Below are 25,376 nucleotides of genomic sequence, written 5' to 3' on the forward strand. Positions count from 1 at the left end.
CCTCTGGTTCGCATCCCTGTCCCACCCTCCCGTCCTGCCCCTTCCCAGGCATCACCGTGCCCTGTGCTTGGCCCCTGGTCTGGCTGCCCTGTGTCCTGCCCCTCAGCCAGGCTCTGCCCTCTTTTGGGGGCTGCCCCCAACCTCCCCACTCACTCACTCACTCACGCGCCTTCTCTCACCTTCCTAGCCAGGGTCCTGCTCCCTGCCACGAGCCCTCGGACGTGCATTGCCATGGGGGGAACCAGGTCCCTGAGGCTCACACTCCAAGGCTGCACTGCAGAGGGAGATGTTTGAAGTTCTTGGGTGCATTCGGCTCCACCTGCTGTTTCTGCTTCCGGCTGCAGGTAAGAGGAGATATTCACTATATCCACCGTGGCTTGGGACTGAGCAGGGTGCAGGTGCTGGGAAGGTGTTGCCAAATTGGAGAAAACAGGTTAAAATGTTCATGCTAATGAGGGAACTTGGAAGGGCTGGTACTGGGGCTGGTTGGATGAAATGTCTGGAACACAGAAGCCTCCCCTGTGCTGTAGGGATGCTGGGGATAGAGCACACCCCCCCACACTCCCCCCTGCTGGTACCCCATGAAGAGGGTGATGTGGAGTGAGCTGAGGGGCAGGATGGATGGCAGTGTGGTCTGGGGTGGCAGGGGGATATTGGGAGGGTTTCTCTCCTGCCAAGAGCCTGTACATTCACTACCAGATGACCAGGCTGCCTTTAATGCAATGCTTTTTGCAAGAGCCCCAGGGGAGCTGGCAGTTAGTCCGGCTCTGCTGTTACCGAACCTTGCACATGGAGTCTGTCCAAGGCTGATATCTCACAACACCCTTCAGCCCTTCCCCACGCCTGGTGGCAAGACTGATAACTGCTCCCTGCCCTGTGAGGGTCCAGCTCTCTGGGGACCCCCTTGCTTCAATCCACGCTTGTCCTTCCCTGCCCCAGTGATGCCCCCAAAAGTCTTTGCTGGGGGCTGGGAGTGGCAGGAGCCCCTGGTGTGGAAGGGCCGCCCCATACAAGTGTTTGTGCGTGCAGCTAGGTGCAGAAAGGCAGCTTCTCCTTTATCACACTTTGCGCCTGCAAAGCAGAAGCAGAAATCGGCATGAGCCCAGCATCAGTTTTGCCTTCCTCCCCCTTCCCTGCCAGCTGCTTCGGCAGGGAGTGACACATCCCTGGGACTGGGGATGGCACGGGTTGCCCCATGGACCACCCTGTGGGTGAGTTTTGGAGACAGGGTGCACAGGGACCCTCAGGATGTGCAGGGACCCTCTGGCTCTGCACCACAGACTGTGCCATCCTGCTGGCCTTCTGCCTCTTAGGGGAAGCTGTTTGGCTAAATATAAGCACTGCTGCTCACAAGATGGTTGCTGAGGTCTGTGGTGTGAGTGGCTGGAGGGGCAGGACAAAGGGTGCTGGTAATGCTGGTTGCAGCCAGCATGCCATTGTTTCCATCCTGCCATGCTGGAGGCATTAGCACCGGTGAAGCAGACTCCTGTGTGGGGCCAGATCTTGGCTCACCACTGTTTGGCACCCTGCAGCACCTCTATAGAGCCCTCATACTCTGCTGCTGGGAGTGGTGCTCCTCCCTGTGTGCTGGGAGGGCAGAGATGAGCTGCTGGGGAGGGAAACTTTGTCCGAGGGTGGAAGGGACAACCTGGGACATCCCCAGAGTGGCAAGTTGCAGTCCCATCTGATGGTCCAGCATGATTAAGAGCAGGGCCCAGTCCCCACAACCCACATCCTGATGGCTGCTGACAGGCCAGTTCAGTGCAGCAAAACTTCTCCCCTGGTCCCTTCTACCTCCACAGTCACTTAAGTGTCAGGACTGGAGCTTGGTTCCCCTGGCAGGGGGGAAACCCCTGCTCAAGCACCTCTGCTGAGCCCCAGCACCCGGCTGCCTGCAGAGACTGTCCCTTCTCAGGGCTCAGCCAGGAGGACAGCCCAAGCTGGGTCATCCCCCAGCCATGGGACCATCTTGGAGACAGACAGCTGGCACAGGGCTGTGTCAGGGGGAAGCAGGGCACAGCAGAGTGCTGGGGCACTGGCAGCCATTACATGAATGCTGCGGCTGGGTTGTTTGCTGAAGGCTTCATATTAGCCCACTTTCTACAGCACAGGTTTCAAAGCCTCTGTTTGATCTCTGGTGTCTACTAACCTCTGATGCAATCCATATTTAGATGCTAGCCTCCTTGGGCAGAGACAGAGAGCTCTGCCATATCTACGGGTTTGCACAGCAGGAAGCTCTTGCCTGCTCCCTGGAAAAGGCAGATGGGCAGAATCATAAAACACCCCTTAGGCTGGAGGATTTGGCTTCAAGAAGATGCTGGCAAGGGCTAGATGAAATGAAGATCAAAGTAAAGGTTGGATCCTTCCAGCACATTGGCCTGTTAGTCCTTCCCCTTTCTGGGAAGCATGACACTGTGCCTCAAGGTCCATGTGTCCAGCTGTCTGCCCATCCATCCATCCATCCATCCATTCTTCCCTTCATCCCTCCATTCATTTTCCCCTCTCTCCCTCCCTCCCTCCCTTGCTCCCTCCCTCCCTCCCTCCCTCCCTTCCTCCCTCTACCCACTCTTTCTTCCCTCCCTTGCTCCCTCCCTTCCTTCTTCCATCTATCTGTCTGTCTATCTGTCTGTCTATCTATCTATCCATCTCTCTATCCATCCATCCATCCATCCCTAGCCATCACCCTTTGCTGCTCTCTGGGGCAGCCTTTGCTCTATCTTCAGCCCCACCCATGCTGGATTGTGCTGGGGGACATGTGCAGTGATGGTGGGAGCACCTCTTGGGATCAGGACAGAGTGAGGGACACTCAGGCCTCATACTTAGAGGGCAAATGTCACATTGGACAGCTGGAAATGTGGGGTTGGGACCAAGCCCAGAGGGTTGTCTTGGGCTTGGCAGAGAGCTGAGCCCCTGGCAGGGCTTGGTGGAGGAGTGTGGAGCAGGAAGGTAGAGGCTGTTGGGCTTTGAATCCTGCTGGACCTCTCCAGGCAAGAGCTCTGATGGTGGCCATTCCATGAGATAAGATAGACTGCTGGGGAGCTCCCTGTTGGGCTCAGGTTCCCAGTGTGGGTGGTGGGGGTGAGAGCTGCCCAGGGCCTATCCATGAGTTTAGGGATGCAAAGCATGAGATGCCAGGGATGGAATCACATCCCCCTCCATCTGGGGCATGTTTGATACTGGGGGCACTGGAGTGGACTGTGGACCTCTGTGCGGCCAGGGTGGGGGGCCTATGCCACACTCCCTCTGCCCCCCATCCATCAGGGTACTGGCGGACATCACTGCCTCTGGGCTAATCTCCCGTCCAGCAGCAGCTTCCCGTTTCCTTTCCAATCTCTGCATTGTGGGGCGGCTCCTCTCTGCTCATGGCCAGGCAGGAAGAGCCATCCAGCTGGGCTCTTGTGTGGAGCTGCAGCCCCCATGTACGTGGCCATCACCCCTGGGCTGTCGCCACCTGCTCCCCCAGCATCCCGGTGAGGGCACTGAGGGGGCTCCAGTCCCCCCATAGCCTGTCTGCTGCCTCCCTTAACTCAGGCGCTTGGGTATGCCAGTGCATGGCTCCCTTCCTGTTTGTGCCACAGGAAACCCAGCAGTGGCACATCATTCACTAAGAAATCACGATGTTGGGGCTCCTGGCACCCACAGGGTCCGAGGCAGCCCCCCTCTCCAGCTGCACAGGTTTCACCCTGCTCCCCAGCCAGGGTGATGCTGGGGGCCAGGAGCTCTGCTACAGCCCAGTGCTGGATGCGGACCAGCGTCCCTGCTGCCCCAGTGGCCCTCATCTTCTACTTGATGCCACTGCCATCCTGGCCATTTTGGGCAGCATCCTGGGCTGAGATGTCACCAACCCTGGCACAGTTTTCCCTGGGGCTGGCTGGGGAGTGGGGACTCCCTGCCGGCTCTTGGTGCTCAGGCAGCAGCAGCTCCTCACACCTACTTAGGGCTGGCTAAAAATAGCCCCACAGCAGCCTGGCTGCTGCAGAGAAACATCCAGGGAATGAGGAGAGATGGGGCTGCTTTCTGCAGCACTGGGGCCGTGTGGGGTGGTCTTCACCCCAGCACCCTGCGGGCTCAGGGTGCCAGTGACCTCTGTACTCATCAGGGCAGCACCCGGGGGTGTTTCTCGCCTTTGCTCTGGCCACAGTTCCCTGCTCAGCCCTATCACCATTATTGCAAAGTGTTATTGGGGCAGTTTGGGGCTGGGACGTGTCTTCACAGGTAAAATCCTCCCTGCTGCTGTGCCCTCAGTCTACTGAGGTGGTGGGAGTGGCGCAGGGCAGGGAGAGACTGCTCCCCTTGCCGTGAGCCCCGTGCACTGTGAGGGGGAGGCTGCACATCTCCTGCCCTTGGGTTTTCCACATTTTCCCTGTGAAGGTGCTTCTTGCCCCTGTTCTGCTTGTACAGCCAGCCCAGCTGCAAACCGTGGGAGCTGTCTGCCCAATGGCCAGGACCTCCTCTTGCCTCCCCAGCACTCTCTGCAGTAAGACATGTGCATTTGATGTCTCCATGGAGCAGCACAGGGAACATACGTGACCTAACAGGGTAGCTAAAGGGGGACAGTGAGCATCTGCACCTGGGATGCTGGGGTCAGCATCTGGACAAACCAGGGAGAAACACAAGATGTTGGGGAAGCCAGCATAGTGCAACAGCACTTGCAGCTCGGTTTGGGGTTTGGGGTGACCAGGGGGTGTGAGGCTGGGTGGGTCAGAGGGTCCCCAAAAGCCACGGTGGTGGGTGGCTCTGGGCAGGCTGCAAGCCCTGAGCGGCTGCCAGAGGGCTGTGCCCCCCCCGCACTGCCGAGGCAGGGCTCTGCTGTGAGGGCAGCTGCCACATCCCGGCCATGTCCACTAGTCTTTACCTTGCTGGGACAGGTCTGGAGCTGAGCACCATGGCACTGTCAGCAGTGACGGCCCTGTTTGCATTTGCCTTGCACAGATCAGGCTTAAAGCCATCTGGGGCAGGAGCCCAGCAGCTGCAGGCAGTCTTGGAGCCTGGCAGTGGATAGAAAAATGCAACATTTGTCAGTGTATTCCCCCAGCAGTGGCTGTCTAGACTAACTTCCCATTGTCTGGTGGAAGCTGCCCTGGTCCCATGCACGCTCACCCACATGTGCGTGGGTGTGTAGAGCCCAGCATCCGCTTCTCCTGCTCCACCACTGGCCACCTCGCTCCCTGCTGAGGGTCACCCCTAGGTGCTGGGACAGCGTGGCTGGACTGGCCCTCCTGTCCAAGCCAGGACCTAGTGCCTGGACAGCCTCAGGGTGGGTGCAGTGCCAGCGTCCTCCCCATCCCATGCTGAAGCTCTCTCGCACACACACCAATCCCTTTATTATTGTGCCAGAAACCACAGCAGCAGCAAACACTGAGTGAGTGGGAACAGAGGCTGCCCGAGACCCCACTGCGAGGAAAATCCCACCCCACCTCCCAAACACCACCTGGGTAAGGGGTCCCCAGAGCCAGCTGGGCTACAGCCACCCTGCAGAAGTGAGCCTGATGCCCAGGAGAGGACCTGGGAGGGCTCCCTGAGTTGTGGGGGGGTGTCACACAAAGCCTGTTCGGGGGCTTGGTGGGCTGGAGTGGGTCCAGCCTGATTGCGGGGCTGGCAGAGCTGGACCTCAAGCCAGAGAGGGTCAGTTCTGTGCTCCTGCAAAGCATGGGCAGGACCCGTACAGACTCCCCACTTCTGGCCATTTGAGGGACACCCCTAGAAGGTCTTACAGTGGCAAAGGGATATCCTGGTACCTGGAAAGCTCCTACTCAGCACATCAAGGGTTCCCCCTCTTTTGACTTGCCCAGCCTCTCCCTGGGGCACCCGCTCCCACTGCCAGCTCTACCTCCTGCACAGGGACATCTCCATGGGCCACCATTGGTGCAAGGGGGGACCAAGGTGCCTGTCCTCCCTCTTCCCACCACCCGTGCTGCAGGTTCCCATGGGACAGTATCCTGCTGCCTGGGTAGGGAGGTCTATGGTGAAGGAGTTGGAGAGCAGACATGACTATTTGGGCTCAGGGGGCAAAATTCCTGCCTGTGCCCCCTGGCTGCTAAGCCTTGGTCATGAGGGGGAGCCTGGTGAGAGGGCTGTGGTGAGGGCTCAGGCCTCGTGGTCACTGGTGCTCAGGTGGTCCTCGGACAGCCCCGTCTCATCGATGTTCTCCAGCGAGTCAGCGTGCTGCACTGAGAGCTCGGCCAGGCTGACACTGGGCAGCGTGTTCTGCTCTGGGTACACCCAGGGCTTGTATCCTGGGTTGTGCTTGTGTTTCCACTCCGGGTACTTCAGCCCAGCCTTGTAGATCTTCTTCATCGCCTGTGGGCAGAGTGGGTCCAGGCCGTCATGGTGCCCCAAGTCCCCAGGGGGGATGGAGCCACTCTGGTCTGTAGGCATAGCTCCCAGCTCCCGCGATGCTAGCTTTTTGGGGGTCCTGGGAGGGGATGGGATGGGTGCCTGGCTCAGACCACACAGCCCCACCAGCATGCCCAGGACACACCCTGCAAGCCCTGGGTCACCCAGTACCTGTCCTGAGAGCCCTGGGTCACCCAGCACCCATCCTGCCCCTACCTAGGGGGCTAGCTCAGGGCACCTCATGCCTGATGCATCTATGCATCCCACCACCGGCCACACACCCTGCTTACCTTTGGTGCCACAAACTGGGAGACGCGGTTCACCACCCACTTTGGCAGCGATCCTGCAAAAGCCCAGAGCCCTGTCACTCAGCTGATCTGGGCCAGCCCCAGAGGAGGCACCATAAGCCTGCAGCACCCCATGCCAGACTGACACCTCCCCCCCCAGGGCTGCTGGAACCTGCCACATGCTGTGGCCTTGGAGGGAACACCCTTCTTCCCTGGGTTGTCCTTACTTCCCAGTGCCCTTTGGGCCCCTGGATGATAGAGACCCATGGTGGGTGAGCTCTCGGGGTATAATGGGACCCATCCCCCAGGAGGCATGCTGTACCCTCCCATCCTGCTGCCACTCACCGCGAGGGTCCACCTGGGTGAGATAATAGAGGATGCAGGCACTGGCACCATTTGCCTTGATCAGGTAACCTGTCTGCAGGGACACGGCCCTCACAAAATCCTTCCGGGGTGGGTATTTCTGCAGAAAGATGCCGTGGACCTCAGAGCCTGCCCCATACGCTCCCCAGCCCTGCCTGTGCTGTTGGCCCATGGGGCCAGCCCCCCTGGCAGGGCTGGGGCTGGCTGGGGTCTCACCGGGTGCTTGACGCTGTAGTTGATGATCATGTAGTCATTGCCCAGGGGCAGCCAGGAGCGCAGGGTGACGAAATCCCGGTTCTTCAGGGGGCTTGGGCATTTCCCTGCAGACAGACCCTGTTACACCCCAACCCATTGCCCCCACAGCCCCACACCCATGCACGGGGCTGTGGGGTCAGTGAGGGGAACCCTGGGTGTCCCCAGGGGCTGGGGGCTGCTCACAGGAGTAGTATCCCACATCGGCGTTAACAGTCAGGCGCCCGATGTCATAGGTCTCGATCATGTTCGAGTCCCATTTCTTGCGGTAGTGGGTGTCATGCAGCACATCGTAGAGCGTCTCGGCAGGGACATCCTTGCAGGAGATGCGAGTCTGTGGGGAGACGGGCAGTCGGGCAGGGGGGCAGCACCCACCCACTGAGCACGGAGCTGTGCCTATCTGGGGACAAGGACTTTAGGCTGTTCCTGCATGCGCTGGCTTGCCCCTGTGCTGCTACAAAGCTACGTGTGCTGTGGAGGATGCTCTGCACACATGGTGCAGGGCACACTGCTGCTTCAGGACAGCCCAGGCAGAGCCACTGGCCCCACTGCCAGCGTGCAGCACAGTGCAGAGGCAGGAGGGCAGCAGGGGCAGAAGGACTCTCTGCCCTCAAATGGAGCTGTCTCGTGGTCCAGGCTCTGGTGCCTGGGTTCCCTGAGTCCAACCCTGTCCCCTCACCCCGTGTTCCTGCAGGGCAAGCAAAGGGATGCTCCTGCCCTGGCACAATGGTGTCAGGTGTGGGGTCCAGACCAGGAAGGTTGGCCGGCCCCAGGCTGTAACTGGAGCCATGGAGCTGCCCAGCCGCACTGGCAAGTGCATTATTGATGAAGCCAGCTGCCCCCCTCCACTCAATGCCGGGAGGAAGGAGATGTCATCTGCTCCTCGTTAGAGGCCTTGCATCTTTGATGAGATGTTCAGCAGTGCCGTGTAATTGGAGATGGCCCTCTGAACGTTGCAGGTCCCATCAATCTCGGGCAAGCTTTTCCCGATGGCCTGCGTGATGGTTTCTGCCTGGTGTGCTGGACTCGTGCCCAGGACAGGCTTGGAGATGTGTTGGACTCCTTGGGGCACTGTGGAGGAGAGTGTGGAAGCACCCATCCCCTTCCTCCTGTTCCCCCCTCCCCAGCCACCCCCTCCCAGCTGGGTCTGGTGCTGCTGCTGCTGCAGGGTGAAGGGTGCTTCCAGCCAGAGGTGGAGCTCATGGTCCTCCTGGGCTTCTGGAACCTGTGTTTTATCACAGCGGCACCATCTCAGGCTTGCCCACTAGAGCCTGTCCCTCCAGCCATGGATGAGCAGCGGCTATGCAACAGCTGCACCAGGTGCAGCAGGTGGCCAGCTGGGATGGAGAAAACAGACAGCCCAAACCCAGATCATCCACAGTGAATTCAGGTGAAAAAAACCCAAAGCTCCAGCTGCTCAGGGACTCACCAGGTTACGCCTGAACTAATGGAAAGACTGGGGCTCTTCTGACCCCCAAGCTCCAGCCTGTGCAGCTCAGCTCTCCCTCACAGACTGGGTGGCATCCTCCATCCCACATTTCAGAAAGGATCCCTGGGCAGTGCTAACCCCTGCACCATGTGCAGACCCTCTTCTGAGCAGGGAAAAGCTACATTAAGGAGGTATTAATTGCAATGAACCAGGCTGGGCAATGGTGTTCAGACCTCCCTGCTCCTGCCTGGGGTCCTCTTTCTGTGCAGGGCTTGGTGGTGGCAAAAGGGGATGTAACTGTATCCCCTCTGCTGTGCTGTGCTTGTCTGAATTTGGCTGGACTTCATGAGGCTTCTGCCAGCCTGTCCCTCCAGCCTGTCCAGGTCACGATGAGCAGCATTCTTGTCTCCAGCACTTCAAATGCTCTCCATGCTTCAGTGCTACCTGCACTCTCACTGAGAGGAAAATCGATCCCATCATCCCAGTAACAGGGTGGGACTGGGCAACTAGCCACCATCTGGATCCTGTACTGCTGACTACCATGCTATGAGCCTGGTGGTGAGCTGGTTTTCTACTCTCATCAACCACTTCTCCAGTCCAGATCTCACCAATGTGGTGACAAAGACACTATGGGAAACCTTGTCAAAAGCTCTACCAAATCTGAGGTACAGGGTTTTCACTGCTCTCCTCATACCCACACAGCCAGTCCTCTCATTGCAGGAGGCAAGCAGGCTGGTCAAGCATTATTTGTCCTTGGTAGTCCCTACTGCTGTTACCACTGCCCTTGTCCTTTAGGACATGGCTTCCAAAAGGATGTTCTCCATCACCATCCCAGGGATGTTGGTGACACAGCAGCCCATAGCGCCCTGCAGCATCCTTCTTGCCCTTCTGGAAGATGGATGTGACGTTTACTTCTTCCTAGTTACCAGGGACCTCCTGCAGTCACCAAGACTTTTCAAAGAGATGTTGGCCAGACCCCTCTGGCCTGGTCCTGCATACTTGTGCATGCCAAGTGCCTTAAGTGCTCCTTGATCCTAGCCCAGAAGCTCTTCCCTGGCTTATGGTGTCAAGGTGGTATGTATTGCAGATACACCTCTGCAGAGAGTGCCACTGCCACTCCTCCTCCTCCTCACCTTGGCCCTGAAGGGCCTTCATCCAAGGCAGCATTGCAATCATGTGCCCAGCTCCTTGTTGTGCCTCCTTAGCTGCATGCGCTGACACAGCTGAGACGGGCTGTCAGTTACTCTGTGTTCAGAAGAGCAGTGCAAGAGCCTCCTCCAGCTATACCATACCCCATTCCCCTACTCACCACCTCCCCATGCCTTCCCTCCTCTTCAGGCTGTATTAACCCTTCCCTGACACTCCTAGTTGAAAGCTTTCTTTATCAGGTTGGCTGTCCCGTAGGTAAGATGCTCTGGCCCTACTTGCCTAGCAGGATCCCATCCCTGCCTGGCAGTCCTGATCCTCAGTTGCCAGAAAAGCCAAAGCCCTGCCCGTGATACTGGCCATGGAGCCAAGCACTGGCCTTCAGGATGTTCCCACACAGGGCTCCCCTGCCCTGTTCTCCCAGCACCCTGTAACCTCTTTATGTACTCAGGGTCACCTGGCAGTGTCACTGGTGCCATGTAGATGAGTAGCAAGGTGGAACAACCTGAGGGATGGTTGAACCTCGCTAGTCCCTCTGCAGCATCCCAGATCTGGCCACTGGCAAGCAATAAACCTCCCGACACAGCACATGGGGGCTTTTAAACTCTCTGAGATGCTCATCCAGTGCAGGATGTGAGGTGACGTGCTCCAGAATGGCATGGCTAGGGGAGAGGCACCAGGGAGGCATCCCGCCAGCCAGTTGCATGCCAGGGGCTCCTGACAAGGCCATCTCCATAACGTAATCGATCCTAGGGCCTTCCTGCCTGGGTCTGGATCAAGGGCAGCTGCAATGTGAACCCACACGCGTACACACACGGCAGGATGCTGCAGTGGGCATCCCAGCAGGTCGAGAGGCTAAAGCCATGGGGCAGGCAGTGAGAGCCTGCAGAGCAGCTTGCCAGCTGGGGAAGCACCTCTGGGTAACTAACCCTGCCAGCCCTGGCATTCCAGGCAGAAGCACCCCCAGGCAGGCTGTACCAGGGTGCACAGGATGGGCCAGCACCCCAGGGACCCTCAGGGAGCAGCCTGGCATGCAGCTGAGGTAGGAAAGGGCTGGTGGTCCCGCAGCTGCAGGCATCTGCTTACCTTGATTTTCTGCACGGTGCAGCTTTCCTCCTGCCCCTGACTCCACACGGTCACGCCAGCCTTGTTATACCGACAGTGCCAGCCTTCCAGGCTCTCGCACTGATCCCTGAAGGAGCTGAAGTCGGAGTCATCTGGGATATAAACCATGTCCCCTCCTCTGGACATGGGGCTGAGCTGCTGGACCCAGGGCACAGGCACTGGCTGCAGGCAGGCTCCTGCCTTGCCTCCTGGGAAACCTGGCTCTGCCCTTGAGCTGTGCCTTGCTGGGTCCCTGCTGCAGCTCACATCATCCTCCGCGCCCTCAGCCCGTGCCCCGCGAGTGGGCACTGGCTGCCCAAGGCACACCGGGATGGGCAGGGACCTGAGCCACCCCGGCCACGCTGCACGGCACAGAGCAGCGGGGAGGAAGGCTCCTTCCCTGCAGTTACTATCGCAGCTGCTGGCGGCTCAGATGTCTTCCCCGGCCGGCTAACCGGGATCGCATTTCTCTCCGCCTGGCTGTCAGCTCCTCTATTATTCAGCAGGTAGCAGCATGCAGGTAGCTTGGCTTTCAGGGTAGAGCTGCCCCTGGCTCCCCAAGCCCCCCGGCCCTGCTGGCCCTGCTCCCCCCTCGCTGGCACGCTGGCAATCTCTGTGCCTGACTTTGCAGCACCAGCTCGCTGGCGGGATCAGCTGATCACCTGCCAGGAGCAGCAGCCAGGCCTCCCAGCAGCGCGGCAGAGGCGATGGGCTCAGCATCGGCAGGGTGTGGGTCAGCACAGATCTTGGCATGCCAGGGATGGGGCCACGGTCCAGTGCACAGGACCTTGGCTGTCAAGGTGTCCTGGATCTGTGGGGTGGGCTCCTGGTGTGGGGAAGGGAAAGAATTTGCAGGTGGGGAGGTTGCCCCTCACTGGACTTGCAGGATCCTGGTGATGCTGGTGTGGGAAGGGACTCCTGGGGGTCTCTAGCCCATCCTCCCACTTGGAGCAGAAAGACCACCAGCAAATGTCACCCATGGCTTTACCCAGCTGTGTCTTGAAGTATGGACTTGCCCCACCTCCCTGGTGGCACGTCGCACAGCTACACTAGCTCCCCAGGAAAAAAACAAACAAAAACCCCTACCATCCAACCTGAAGTTGCAATTAATGTCTGCTGTCCTTTGTTATATCTCATGCCCTAGTAAGAGAGATTGGCTCTGTCACCTTTGCATCTGTCCTCCAGGTAGCTGCATGATGCTGGTAGATCCCAACTCACCCTTCTTGTAGTCCCAGGTCCCAGCCCTGCCAGTAGCATCTACTGGTCCCTCTCCAGCTCCTCCACTTCTCCCTGAACTGGGGGGCCAATCTGGGCACAACACCCTGCTGGAGATTCCCTGGTGTTGTGCAGAGGGGACAACTCCTTCTCTCAGGCTGCTAACTACACTCCTCATGTCGCCCAGGATGCAGCTTGCCCCATTTGTTCAGCCTCTTGTCCAGGACCTTGTCCCAGGTCCTTTTCGCTGGGACCCTGCTGAGTCCTTTGGTCCCTAGCCTGGGTGAAATCTGGGGTTATCTGGCCCATCTTGTTGATGTCCACAGGTTTCTGTTGACCCAAATTGTGAGTTTCCTGGGGTCCACTTGTACTGAGGCTCCACTATTTGCTGCACACCCATTGGCGCTAGTTTAGCCTCACCTGCAAGGCAACGGTACACTTGCCTCTTCAACTGACCCTCTGATGAGGATGGGGAACATGGCCCCAGTACTGACCCTGGGGTACCCTGCTTGAGACCAGCTGCCAGCTGGGCATCAAGGGATGGGCAAAAACTCATGGAAGGGACAGCAGGGAGAAAGATGGAGAGCTGCAGCTGCTCACGAAGTCTTGCCTGGCAAGGAATGCTACCTGCCACTGCCTGCAGCTGCTCATGCTGTAGCATGGTGGGCTGAGCAGCTGCCCTCCATGCATGCCAGCTCATCACAGGGCTGCACGTTTCACAGCTTGGGCTGCTCTGGGTGCTGTGGTTGTCTGCCCCTGAGGCAGAGCTGCCAAGCGCCACGCTTCGTTAAAGAGCTGCCGCAGTGGGCAGGGAGTGGCAGATCTCAAGTTGGGGACGGTGCAGAGGAAAGTCCTTGGGATGACCTTGGGGCTGCACAGCAGGGAGCAAGCCAGGCCAGACAGATTTATGGTCTAGAGCTGTCTAATGCCATTGCTGTAGTGTCCCATGGGGTGCACAGGACCGTGTGTGTGTGAGCATGTGCACCCCTGTGTGTCCACACGCAAGCATTGGCAATCACCCCAGTCCCTGCAAGAGCCAGACACGGCCTGGAAAGTCAATGCATGGATGCATGGGGAAAAGTAGGACCCAAGCCTGGGGGCTTTGCAGCTCCAAAGTGTGTCCATGGGGTTAAAGAAGGGAGGACACTGCAGTCCTGGGGATGAAGGAGCTCCAACTGGCTGCAAGGGAAGGAGCAGAATGCTTAGCCAGCATCACTGAAGCGGGAACTAGCCCTGCCTGGCCACGTTTCTCGCTGTACCTGATTAATGGGAGAATTGGTTGGGCAGGCTGGAAACTTGAATGGAAGTGCTTTCTTCTCTTCTGCATCAGCCCTTGGGGCCAGTGTTGAAGCTAGATGACAGTGCAGCCACCCAAGAGCTTGCTGGTCACCATCACATGTCCCGTGCAAGGCACAGCTGAGCTGAGATGCATTCCTCTGACCCACTTGCCCTTGCTCAGGGCTCATAACAACCTCATTTACCACTGCCCACTCATTTACCACTCTAAGGTCTGGGTGATGCCGCTGGGACTCTGCACACCCCAAGGTAGAGAGATGAAGGTGACTGTAGCGAATATAAATCCAGACATTAATGTGACCTTGTCTCTGTCACATCTTGTTTTACTTCTCTTTATGAACATTGACTATCAAATGTCCTATGGCTGGAGCCACCCTGAGTTTCCAGCCAGGCAGTGGCTGTCTCAGGAACAATTTTGTGGTGTGTCCCCATGGTATGACAGCCCCATTCTTCCCATCCTCTATGGAGGAAGTGTCAGCAGGGAGGGAGGAAATAAGGGATGCTTCTCTGGAGGCATCAGAGCTACCACCCTAGCAAGACCTGAACCTGAGGAAGATGGACTTGATAGGCTCATTTTGCACAAGTATCTGTTAGCAGGGAGCTGGCTGGGCTCTGGGCGTATCCCTGTTGCATGGTTCCTTCCAGGCCCTACTGTCAGGGCTGGCTGAACCTGCACCCTGGGTTTAGTAGTGTCACACCACTGCCCTGCAGCATCCAGTAGCTGGCAGTGGCTCATTACACCCGGTTTAGTTGGATACTGGCTTTCCTTGGCTATGGGACACTGGCAGCTTGTGGTGGCCCCATAGCTGGCATGGAGTTACATTCCCTAGGCTGACAGTATAGCTGTGCTCCATGTCGGTGCCATTCTAAGTGAGAAATGCAACATCAGGAGACAGGTTTGCCCTTCACAAGGTTGTCCCATCTCTGGGATGCTCTTCTAGGGTGCTGCAGAGATGGGTCCGTCTGCTGGGAGCATGCAGGGTCCTGCTCTTGGCCACATTTTGTCACTGTGCATGGGCAGTGGGGGATGACACAGAGGACCGTCACATCAGCATCCCCTGGGATCCCTGCATCCCCCACAGCCACCAGCTTCATGAGCAGGGGCCTCTCCAGAGCCTGGTGGGGCCAGGGCATGCAGGGGTCCTGCTTAGGGTATGGTGAGGAAGACTCAGCTCCCTGTCCCAGCTGTGTCTGAACAAAGACTTTCTGGTCCTTTCCTCTTCCTTTCATTCTTCAGAGCAAATTTCTAAACTCTCCAAGTGTCTTTACAGAGTCTAGAGCTGGCATGTGAGATTGACATGCTGGGAGTGGGGTTGCAGGGCTTTGCATGTGAGTGTTCACAGCTCTGTTAACGAGCTTGGATGCCTCAGCAGGATGAGCTTTCAGCTCCTCCAGAGCTGGAGAAGAGCATCCAATCCCCTCTGTAGAGACCACTCCTGCTCCTGTGAGAATCAGCTTTGAAAGCCTTTACAAATTGAAATGAAAAATGGTTTTCTTACAGAAAATAGTTCTGCTTTGGCTTTATGTGAGCCACAGAGCTGGCTCCCTTCAGATTCTTGTTGCACCAGGGTTTATCTCCTGGGGAATGAACAAGAGAGAGAGGAGGAAAAGCTAAAGATAGGCTGAGAGTTTCCCAGCCTGGAAAAACCCAGCTGGAGCAGTTATGAAGGATTACAGCTGCCACATGGCATTAGGAGATCGTGGCTGTGAGGTGCAGATTGTCCCAGGATGGGAGCAGGAAGGTATTAAGCCCTGAGAAACATCAGGTCACGCTAGCTCTGGCTAGGCTGCCTCTCCTTTGAGGGACACAGGGAGAAGCAACAAAGCCAGGGAAGAGCAAGAGCCTGACCCAGGAATGGTGCAAGGCTGAATAAAACACCCTGGGGCTGCAGGGAGCCTCAAGGGGCCCTGGTGAGACCCCAAGCCCCAGGGCTGCAGGGACCCATGGGTGCCTGGAGAGACCCCAGAGCCTTGGGGATGCAGGCCCCCTTGCCATGTGCCCATCCGACCCAACCAAGTTAAAACCCAACTTCAGGTCCCTCGGGCACGGCCACACCATTCCCCGCAGGACAATGTCCCCCGCATGGGTGACACCCCCAGTCCAGGGCCACCGCACCCAGGGACCCTGCTCCGGGCTGTGCCTCTCGCCCGGCGTGTGCAGTCTGGTGCTCGCCCACTGGGTGTCACGCGTGCTCCACGGACGACAGCGACAGCCACACGGCCCGGGCGACCGCGGGGGGGAGAAGCCGAGGGATAGGGTGAGGAGCCGTGCCGTGCCAGCGGACGTGAGATGTCCCCCAGCAAAACGCCGATGCCACCAGCTCGCCCACGGAGCCGGAGGTGATGGCTGGGGCTGCTTCTGACCCGGGTTCCCCACGCCAGTGCCAGGTGGGTGCAGGTGGGTGCTGGCTGCTGGCTGCTCACCTGGCTGCTCCCCCCCCCCCCCCCCCCCCCCGCCCTCCTCCAGGGGGGCATCGGGGGAGGCTTCACAATCCCCTTCCCCCTGCTGCTCTGTGCTGGTTTTGGCACCCCAGGAGCCGCCCAGTCTTGCCAGGTCAAACCTGAGGGTTTGAGTGATTTGCACTTCAGTTTCAGGCTCTTGGGACACTTGGTATTACTAGACCCAGTTAAAGGTACCCAGGGCAGTGGGCACGCTAGGGGCACACTCCTCCCAGTGCCAAGGAACACAGAGACACCCCCGGGCCCCCCTCCCCTGCCGTCAGTTTTTCTGTGAAGCAGAGAATGGGATGAAGCCCCAGAAACTTTCCTCTTCTGCCTTGCTCCAGCCCTGCACTGCCATTGCATCCTTCCAGCTCCTGGCAGGGTCTGAACAGCCAAGCCCATCCACAGTGGCCTCCCCAGCCACCCCGAGACCTCCCAGAGAGGGGGACAGGGCAGGGGCAGCACTGGCACCCTGCACCTGGGGACCACCAGCTCCTGTATGTTTTAGTACAGACCTTTTTGTGCTACTTTGGAAGATTCTGGTGTCAGGGAAAGGTGTGTGTTTTGGGGCTTGCACACAGCAGCTCCTTGGAGGCTGGGATCCAGCACGGCTGGGGTATCCAGCCCTGCCGGGTCCCTTCTCTGTCCCCTGTGCAGGGACACAGTCTCATCTCTGGCATCATTTCCCAGGGTGATGGGGAGTGGGGGAGCACCATCTTCCCCTGGGAAAGGCAGGTCAGGGGGTTCAGAGCATCTGTGCTGGCAAAGCCAGGTGGCACCAATGACAAAGCATGAGAAGGTGGTGGGGAGGCTGCCAGGAACATTCCCAGGGGCTGGCACAGCAAACAGCGACATGGAAAAGTGGGTGTTCCCTGCTCACCCTGCCATGAGTTTTGGCTTCAGCTCTGCCCTCAGGAGACCCGGTGGAGGACGATGCATGGGGTGTGCTCCCTGGGGCACAGAGGCCAGGGAGGTACATCCCACAGCATATCTGTCCCATTGAAGATGGGTCAGAAGGTCCCTTGGGTGATGTGACTCCATATATCTTCTGCATACCTCTCTGCCGCTCCTCTGTGTCCTCCTACAACTGGGGTCATCATGCCAGAGTGGGGTCCTGCCCCAGGATGCTCCTCCAGCTACCTGCATCCCACATATCGCAGTGATACACAGCACAGAAATGGCCATGCACTGCATGTGTGATGCAGTGATATAAGGCAAGTGCATGCGTGGATGCAGCTGTGGAGTAGTGACGTGCTTATGGGATCCTGCTACATGCATGGACATCCAGCAGGTGCCTGTGACTCCTCCATCCAACTGGTGGCACAGAAGCTGTCGCTAACACAGACGACACAACAATGACATGTCTGGACATGCATGTCAGCCGCCCACATGTGCCCAACTCACCAGCCCACACGTGGCAGTGCACACATGGCGGTACATGCAGCTGGCAAGACATGCACTCACAGCTCAGCAGTGCACGAGCTGGCGGCCCAGGGCAGCCCAGAGGCACTGAGCACCCATGCACCCATGCACGTACACGTGCAGACACACACAGAGTGGTGTGCAAGCATGCTCTATGTGTGTGCAGACCCACGTATGCAAACTGCAGCTGCTTTAGCATGTACCTGGATGCTCCTCAAGGACCTGTCCTTAAGCCCCCCACTCCTCTCTCCTAAGCCTCTTTGTTGCATCCTGTTCCCCCTCTTGGCTCCTATCACTGTCCCTGTAGTCTGGCTGCATGTTTCTTCTTCCTCAGCTCTCCCACTGCCCTACACTGCTCATTTTAGCTTAACTGTTCAGGGGACAGCCACCCTTGTGTCACCCTTGCCTTGTTTGCTCTGGAGCATCCTTCCCTGCCTGTGCTGCCTGCTGCCAGCCCAGGACCCTGCGCCAGCCCCCAGCTGCCCAGACTCCTCCTCTGCTCCACCACGCTTTTCCCAGCCTGGCAGAGAGGGCTGTGGTGCTCGCAGCCCCACAGCCACCAGGCCAGGGCTTGTTTGCACAGTGCCCCAGCTGGGCACCAGGATGATTTAAAAGGACTGTGAAAAATGTAGTTATTTTTCCCCCTTTCAACTGCAAGTCAATACTTGGGGAAGGATGTTTAATTATCTTCGTCACCCTCCTAAATCTCTTTATGAGAGGGTTTGGCTGCAAATCTCCACATCATTTCATAGTTATTGGCTAGTGCAGGGCACAAGCAGCACGGTAAATTAGCCGATCACATCAGGATGGGTCGTGTGTCCCCCCCATGCTGCCCACTCTGCACGTGGACGATCCCCCTCTACCCTGGGGCTGTGCCACAGTGGGTAGCAGCAGGGAAGCCCCCTGCTAACTCGGGGGTTAGGGCTGGTGTGTCCCCTCAGGCATTGGCACCACCTGATCACCATGGCCCAGCACATGCCCCATCCCTGGGGGCCTGGTTGCAGCAGGTAATGCCACAGGTTGGCAGCTCCTGTGGTGTCCAGGACCAGGCAGGATCCAGAGGACATGGGACAACCAGGACCACCCCAGGATGACCTCCTGCACCATGAGGTGCATGTTACCCCCAGCACAGCCTTGGTGCACCCCCTTCCGGATGCCCTCCCCAGCCCTGGGGACACACTCCCTGGAGATGGGGCTGTGGTTACCAGGTGCCCAGCACCCCCACGGCTAGGAAGGTCCCCTGGGGTGACCCAGTATCACCTCTGGCTGAGGGATGGACCAGGATGGGGCTGAGACATCTGCACACCAAAGATGCTGGGTCCCCCCAACTGCTCTGAACCCCCCAAACTCCCCAGCCCTCCACCTCATACCTCCTCTAAGGCAGACAGGAAAGCGGATGGGTGTGCTGAGATCCAGTGCACTGCTGCTGCTGTCCCTGGGGCAGGAGATACCCAGCCTGCAGGTGCAGCGCTGGGTGGCTGTGGGCCAGCAAAGGCGCAGGATGGAGAGCAGGCACAGCTGTGCTCCCCAACCCCTCTTCTGCTGGGGGACACAGAAAGTGTTTTGCAGCCCCCCACCCAGCAGCATCCCTGGCAGGCAGCACCCACTGTGCCCTAAGCCTCCCCTTCTCATGCAAAGCCAGCAGAGCCAAGGCTGGGCTGGAGGCCTGAGATACGCCAGAACAAAATGCCACCTTCCCGATAATGCCTTTTATTGGACTAGGTGACACGCAGGCTTTAGGGGATAGCAGGAGAATCCTCTTGGCTCATCCGCAGAAAGGATTTCCACAGCCCTCCCGGCGGCTTGTCAGCGCTCGGCTGCAAGTCCCTGAAGAGTTATTACCTCCAGACGCACGGCTCTGTCTGCTGGGAGCTGAATGGCGTCCCTGCCCCCTGTTCACTGCTTAGAAAGATTACGCCGCCTTTGAATAAGCTCCGTGGAGCGCTGCTGCCGACGCATCAGACAGGAGCTAATCAGAAAATTAGCAGGGAAAGAAAACTTTGTGGCAGGAACTTATCTCTGGTGCGGATGCGTGCCGCTCCAACTGCCGCTGCTGCCACTGCTCCCTCGCCCAGCCCCATCCCTCACCCGGGCTTAAGCAAAACTTCCCTGTGATTGCAGTGACAAGACCTGCTTCCACTGCATGGGGTGAGGAGGTGGTACGCATGCACACACACACACACGTGTGCACTTTGACACGTAGATGCAGTGTGTGCAAACACACCTGCATGCATGTGCAGTCTTATACACACGTATAGCCATCTGTGGATGTTTGGCACAGACATTTCTGTACATGAATGCACAGTTACATGCATGGATGCTCATGCACAGGCATGCCTACACTCAGGTACATGTGTGCACACACATGCAGACATGCACATATATAAATATATATATATATGCATAATATATATATATATATGCATATGTGCGCATGCATCCCTATGTACTCAGACACAGGATTACACACTTACATGTGCACTCACACATCTGCACTTGCAAGCATGGATCTGCACACACATGGGCACATGTCAACACACACACGTGTGCATATTGGTGCCTTGGGACCTCTCCCATTGCTAGCTGAGCAGTGAGTAGGGCACAGCTGCTGCACCGAGCCCACCTTGCACCACCGATGCCATGTCCTCTTGGGACAGAGGTGTGTCCCACTCCTGCCCTGCTGTGACATTAGTCTCCATGCTGTAGTGCCATCCTGGGGACAGCCCCCAGGTGCACTGCTGGACACCCTTGGGTGTTCATGCTGTCCTCTGCCAGGGGGAAGGGCGCGGGGTGGGGCTGCGATGGACAGGGGCGCAGCGAGCTGTCCTAGGGGCAGGGAGCAGTGCCTGGGGGCGGTGTGCGGGGGTGATTAAAATGTTCTGTTTGTTTTATTTAAGCACAACTGTCAGAAAGAGTTACAGGGCACTGAGCTAGAAAATAGCATTTACAGAAACTGCCTGCTGATACCCTGAGCCCTGACCTTTGCAGACTTCATTAGTGCCATGCAGACGTGTGCATGCCCAGCCTGGGGGTCACACAGAGAGGGGGGGCAAGGACCTCCCCCAGCCCTGGCAGCCTGCTGTCAGTGCAGCCTCTCCATGGGACCCCAAATGCAGCCACGTCCCAGTGCAGGGGCTCTCTGTGGGATGCTGAGCCCCATGCCACTCAGCACTGTGGGAGAGTGGTGATGGTGGCACTGAGGGCAGGAGGACATGGCCATATGGCCAGCCCCTCCTTGCTGTGGTCAAGTTTTGGGAATGGCCAGTCCAGCCGTGGCAACAGTTGCTACGATTCCCTTTTCCCATTCCCTTTTCTGGACTCCAGCAACTTCCCATGGCAGCTCTGGGCTGCCGGGGATCTGTTTACAGGCAATTAAATCTCAATAATTGCACAGAAGCAGCAGAGGCCCCATGGCAATGTGTATGGGTGAGTCCCGCAGGGGAGGAAGCCAGACTCAGCTGTCCCTGGCACATCCAGGTTGGGGTGGGGGGCAAGGGGGGATCTGCACCCACCTAGGGTGATGCAGGGCAGGGTTGAGCTCAGCCCAGAGGGACATTGGAGCTGGCAGCAAAACCTGGGGGATGGAGGACGTACATGGGCATTGTGATGGGTCTCACCCACCCAGCAGCCCCATGCAGACATTAACCGGGGCACCGAGCGCTGCCAACACCAAACTGGGCATCAGAAAGGGAGTCAATTCCCCAGTCGCCCTCTCCCTCGGGGGTTGCCAGCCCCATCTTCCCGCCTACAGCCCAGTGCTTTGCTGTGGGGATGAAATCAGCTCTGCTTTCAGCAGGAGGGAGCTGAGTAGGGGCTCGCTCGAGGCGCTTGCCCACACGTGTCTGAGCAGAGCTGGCGCAGGCAGGTGCTGAGCTGCTGCTGCTGAGCTGCCACGCCTCGGAAAAACAATAGCATTTGGTGGCAGGGGGAGAACAACCTTCTCCCGAAGGGATTGAAACGATGCTTTGGTTGGGAACAGATGCAAGAGATAAGGGGGGGTGGGGAAGACAGGTAGCTGCACAGTTACAGCATGGGGCCAGCCACCAGCCTGCTTGCTGGTCCTTGCTGCAGGGAAGGGAAATTTCCTCAGAGGCGGCTGGTGCTTGGCTTTCCTCTGCCCTGTCGGCTGCAGGGCTGCCGGGACGCATGCTGGCCTGCCTGGGCAGGCTGTGGTGCTAGTGCTGGGCACGGCAGTGGGTAGAGGATGCACTGTTGCATGGGATGCGCCCTGCTGCAGGATGTGGGATGCTGGGTGCAGTCCTGGGGGTGCTGCTGTGGCAGAGTGTGGGTGGGGGATCCCGCATCCCTCTTGGGGTACAAGCTGTCCCCTGGCTAGGTGGGGATCACTGTCAGTAGGGATTCATGGGGAGGGTGCTCTGCCATACTGGGAGGAGCTGCAAACGTGGGACTTGTTCTGCCAGGGAGGATGGGGGGCTTCATGTGTGAGGCTGAGCCCTGTGCCCCATGTGCTGCTGCCTGTGCCCAGCTTGGCATCCTGCAGGATCAGCACAAGAAGTGCTGCGGGGAGCATGCTGTAGCCTCCTTCTCCTCTTCCTCTTCTTCCTCTTCCTCCAGCACTGGCAGCAGGGCCCAGCAAGACAAGCTGAGGCCAAGGGCACAGCTGAAAATGAAGACTAATCATCCTGCTGCTGAAATTCAGTGCCCCCTGCCCTCCTGCCCACACACAGGCTCGTGTGTGTGGGACTGGGTCCCAGGGTGCTGGCGGAGATGCTCAGGGGCGTGCTGCTGTCAGCAGGAGATGGAGAGTGGCTCAGCAGTGCCCGACCCCTGCCCCAGCTCCCCCTCCATCCCCTCTGGCTCTCACACTTGCCCGTGGGGTCGTGGCCTGCTGGCCTCCTTCTCTGCTTGGTAGAGGCTGGTGTGAGGAGGGGGAGGGTGCAGGAGGGGTGTGGAGCTGCCCACTGCTACGTCTGGGTTCAGATGGTTAAGAATGTCCTGCCACTTGAGTGGGGGAGAAAAGAGCACTCACCTGCCCTTTGGAGACCCCCAAATTCCCCTGGCAAGACCTGCAGAAGGTTGTCACTCACTTCCGAGGATGTACAAGCCTTTTTCCCCCTAAAAGCCAGCTCCCAAGGCTGGGACACAGCTGTGCCTCGATTTCCTGGGAAGGAATGCAGCACATTGGGAAGGGATGCAGAACTCACTCACCTTCCCTGCGAGGCTGTAGGCACCCACCCAGCCCCATGTGACCCCACTGCCCCACCATGCCTTGGCCCAGGGCTGGGCAAGACAGGGCTGATGTGGGGCCACTTGCTGGGAGACTTGGGACTCGGGCTGGGAGACAGCAGGAGCAGCCAGTGAACACTTAATGTGAGCCAGAGCATCAGGGAGCCTGGCACCCTGGCAGCTGGGAAGGGGTCCATCCTGCCTCTTGCCCCAGCTGGGTTCATGCCTGGGTGGCAGGCAGCACCAGCCACAGTGGAAGATGCTTGGACCATTTTAACCCTTTCCATGGCACCGCTGCCTCTGCTGCATGATTGCCACCGGGCTGGGTCTCCGCGCCCCCCGCCAGCCGCAGAAGATCCAGCGGGAGGCAATCAGCAGGCGCACACTGCGGAGCGGCGCTTTTCTTCTCTAATCTTCTTATTTCATTTTAGCATTTACAATACACCCAGCCGGTAATCCTGACATCAAACACGCCACGCGCACTTTCAAGCTGCACCGACGTCAGGCTGCGCGAGTGCTGGCAGGAGCTGGCAGCTCCGACGTCTTGAGATAACACACAGAAGAAAGACAAGGAAAGCTGCTCTGCCAGTGCGATGCGCAGGCACTGGGTGCTGTGTCCTTCAGAGCCTTTCCCTAGGGGCCACCCACCCCGTCAGGGTGCCCTGGGTACAGGACCCACGAAGTGCCTCAGCTGGCATGACTGGGCTGAGGTGGGTGCCCATGCTGTTCAGGGCAGATTTCATCTCTTGTGAGAGACTGGAGTCAAAGTCATCCAAGCTTGCAGCCCAGGGGGAAGAGGCAGAGCTGGGTGACCCCACTGGTACCTGCTTGGCCACTTTCCTCCTCCCGGAGCTGTCACACCTCTGGGGCAATTGCAGTACCAGAATATGCTGGAGGCTCTTCCTAGCCTTCACCTCACCAGAGCATCCTTCAGTGACCAGACACGGCAGTTGGACCTTGGCTGGGGTACCTGGGGAACCCATCCCCGCAGGAATATGCTCCCTCCCCAGTGGAAGGGCAGGCAGGGGGAAGCTGCATGCTTTGGGTCTGGGGGACAGTGTCTGATACCCGCTATCCACTGGCACCACCAGCAAAGCGGCTGTGCCATGGCGCCGTGCCCCACATGGGGCTGCACCAGCGCTGACTGCAGAAACCCAAGGACCGGGCAGCTGGTGATGCTCACGAGTCCCTTTCTCTGCTACCCTGTCACTGGCTTTTCTCCTCTGCTGGACACCAGCTGCTGGGACAGAAATTTAGGTGACAAATGCTGCCAGTGAATTATTTCCCTCCCCTAACCAGGTGCGATGCAACACCCGTGGTGAGACAGATCCAGCAGTGTTTGCTGAGTCCCCTGAAGTGGCTTTTCTTCCTCAGCCTGGTGTCCAGTACTGAGTTTCCAGCTGCTGGGAAATTTCTGGAGTTTTCTTGGAGCTGAAAAGCTCAGCAGGCCTGGATTGGGGAGAGGGGGATGAAGGGCAGACAGAAGCAGAAAAGCCTGAGAAATTGTTCAATCCACCCTCAGGGCCTGGTGAGGATGGGACAGCTGCCCATCACCCTCTCATGGGTGGTTTCAGAGAGCACCCTGAGGCTCAGCAAGGCTTCTCCATGGCAGAGAATGTGCCACGTGCCCTGTGCCCAGGTGGTGCCCTGCACCCATGCATCTTTACCATCCTCTTCCTCAGCCAATGCAGGTGCAACAAGCCCAGCTAATGCTCTGCCTGGTGCTGGTGTGAGGAACAACAGCCTCTGGAGTAATTCAGTGGCTCATGTCCCAGTGCAAACCTCAGTCCCTGCCAGCCCCTTCCTCAGTGTGCCTGCATGGTGCCAGGCAGGCACTCACTGGGAGCAGCTGGTGGGGAGCACCCCCAAGGAATAGTCTCAGGTCTAATCCTTGTCTCGATATTTGGGATTTAATCAGCACTGAAGTAAGTAGCTTTTTTTTTTTTTTTTTCTAAGGCAGAGAAGGGCTTTGACTCAACAGGAATTAATTTGCCTAATTAGCATCTTCAGAAATCGTCTCCCTCCTGCGCATGCCCCAGTGGGGGGATTTCAGGGCTTGAGGGCCCACTGCGAAGGCTGTGCCTGGTGGGGTGCTGCCCAGCATGCTGCCAGTACCCCCCTGTCTGCCTGGTCCAGAGAGCACTGCCCTGGTGCTCCTGCAGGATCCCACCCGGGATGCAGCTGTCGAGCATCAGCTGGATGCCCATGGCCACGGTGGCACCCACCAGCCCCATGCGGTGCCAAGGCTGGCCAGCCGTGGCAGGCACGGGTGGTGCAGGGCTGGGGGCTGGGGGGAGAGTGGGAGCAGGCGACTGACAGGGAAGATGAATGGTTTTAATCACACCGCTTACAGGGCACCATCTGAAGTTTCGTGTAAGTTATGATAGCGACAGTTTGCACGAAAATTGTATTTCCAGGCTTCATTGACTGGCTTAATGAGAATCTTTACGTGTCAGATATTAAATTAAGAAATTAAAGAGCTGTTTCGGTGTGTATAGACTCCTTCCCTCGCACTGAGCTGCTTCTTCCAGATCAATCAGGAACGCGCCTCTAGAAAAGATGGGAGAAGCCTTTGATTTTCTGTCACCGGGGAAGTGAATCTAATACGCGTTGGCACCTAATTCATGTTTTATTAAAAGGCATGAGGTGGATGCTGCTGGCCTCCGCCTCTGCCCGCTGCCCTCTCTCTGCCTGTACCACTCCAGGAGGAGGGAACATCCCTGGCTCTGCCATCTTTGGGTCTCCGTGCTGCCTGGCCGTTATACTGTGTCCCAGATGCCAGCATCCCAGGGACTGGGGGATGGTGAGCATCGAGAGGGCGCAGGGTGCTGCATGCCTTGGCTGGTAGGTTTTGCACTGACTGCTAGCCAGAAAGTAAAGTTAATTTGGAAAAACCC

At 58.1% G+C, this 25,376-nt stretch overlaps 2 protein-coding genes across 7 annotated transcripts in view; one reads left to right on the forward strand and one right to left on the reverse strand.

Annotated features, from left to right (window-relative positions):
- Positions 1–40: 40 nt before the first annotated feature.
- The window catches only part of LOC114010764 (uncharacterized), a 36,291-nt gene continuing 10,955 nt past the window's right edge, over positions 41–25,376 (forward strand). Inside the window, exons 1-3 of one of the 6 annotated variants that reach the window (XR_008748379.1) lie at positions 87–344; positions 23,779–23,825; positions 24,440–24,956. The gene's annotated coding sequence lies outside the window, so the exon portion shown is untranslated. Of the gene's footprint in view, positions 345–22,910; positions 24,957–25,376 lie in introns of those variants that run through there. The other 5 variants (XR_003552405.2, XR_008748378.1, XR_008748380.1 and 2 more) reach the window with 5 other exon arrangements.
- Positions 3,779–22,912, reverse strand: LOC101912262 (START domain-containing protein 10-like). The gene is made up of 6 exons (XM_005232348.3): positions 10,900–22,912; positions 7,425–7,572; positions 7,203–7,306; positions 6,969–7,086; positions 6,627–6,679; positions 3,779–6,300 (listed from the first exon to the last, which is right to left on the reverse strand). The coding sequence occupies exons 1-6, from the start codon at positions 11,062–11,064 to the stop codon at positions 6,088–6,090; spliced, it is 801 nt and encodes a 266-aa protein (XP_005232405.1). The 5' UTR covers positions 11,065–22,912; the 3' UTR covers positions 3,779–6,087.

Source organism: Falco peregrinus, chromosome 8 (assembly GCF_023634155.1).
Source record: "Falco peregrinus isolate bFalPer1 chromosome 8, bFalPer1.pri, whole genome shotgun sequence".
Taxonomy (NCBI): Eukaryota; Metazoa; Chordata; class Aves; order Falconiformes; family Falconidae; genus Falco; species Falco peregrinus.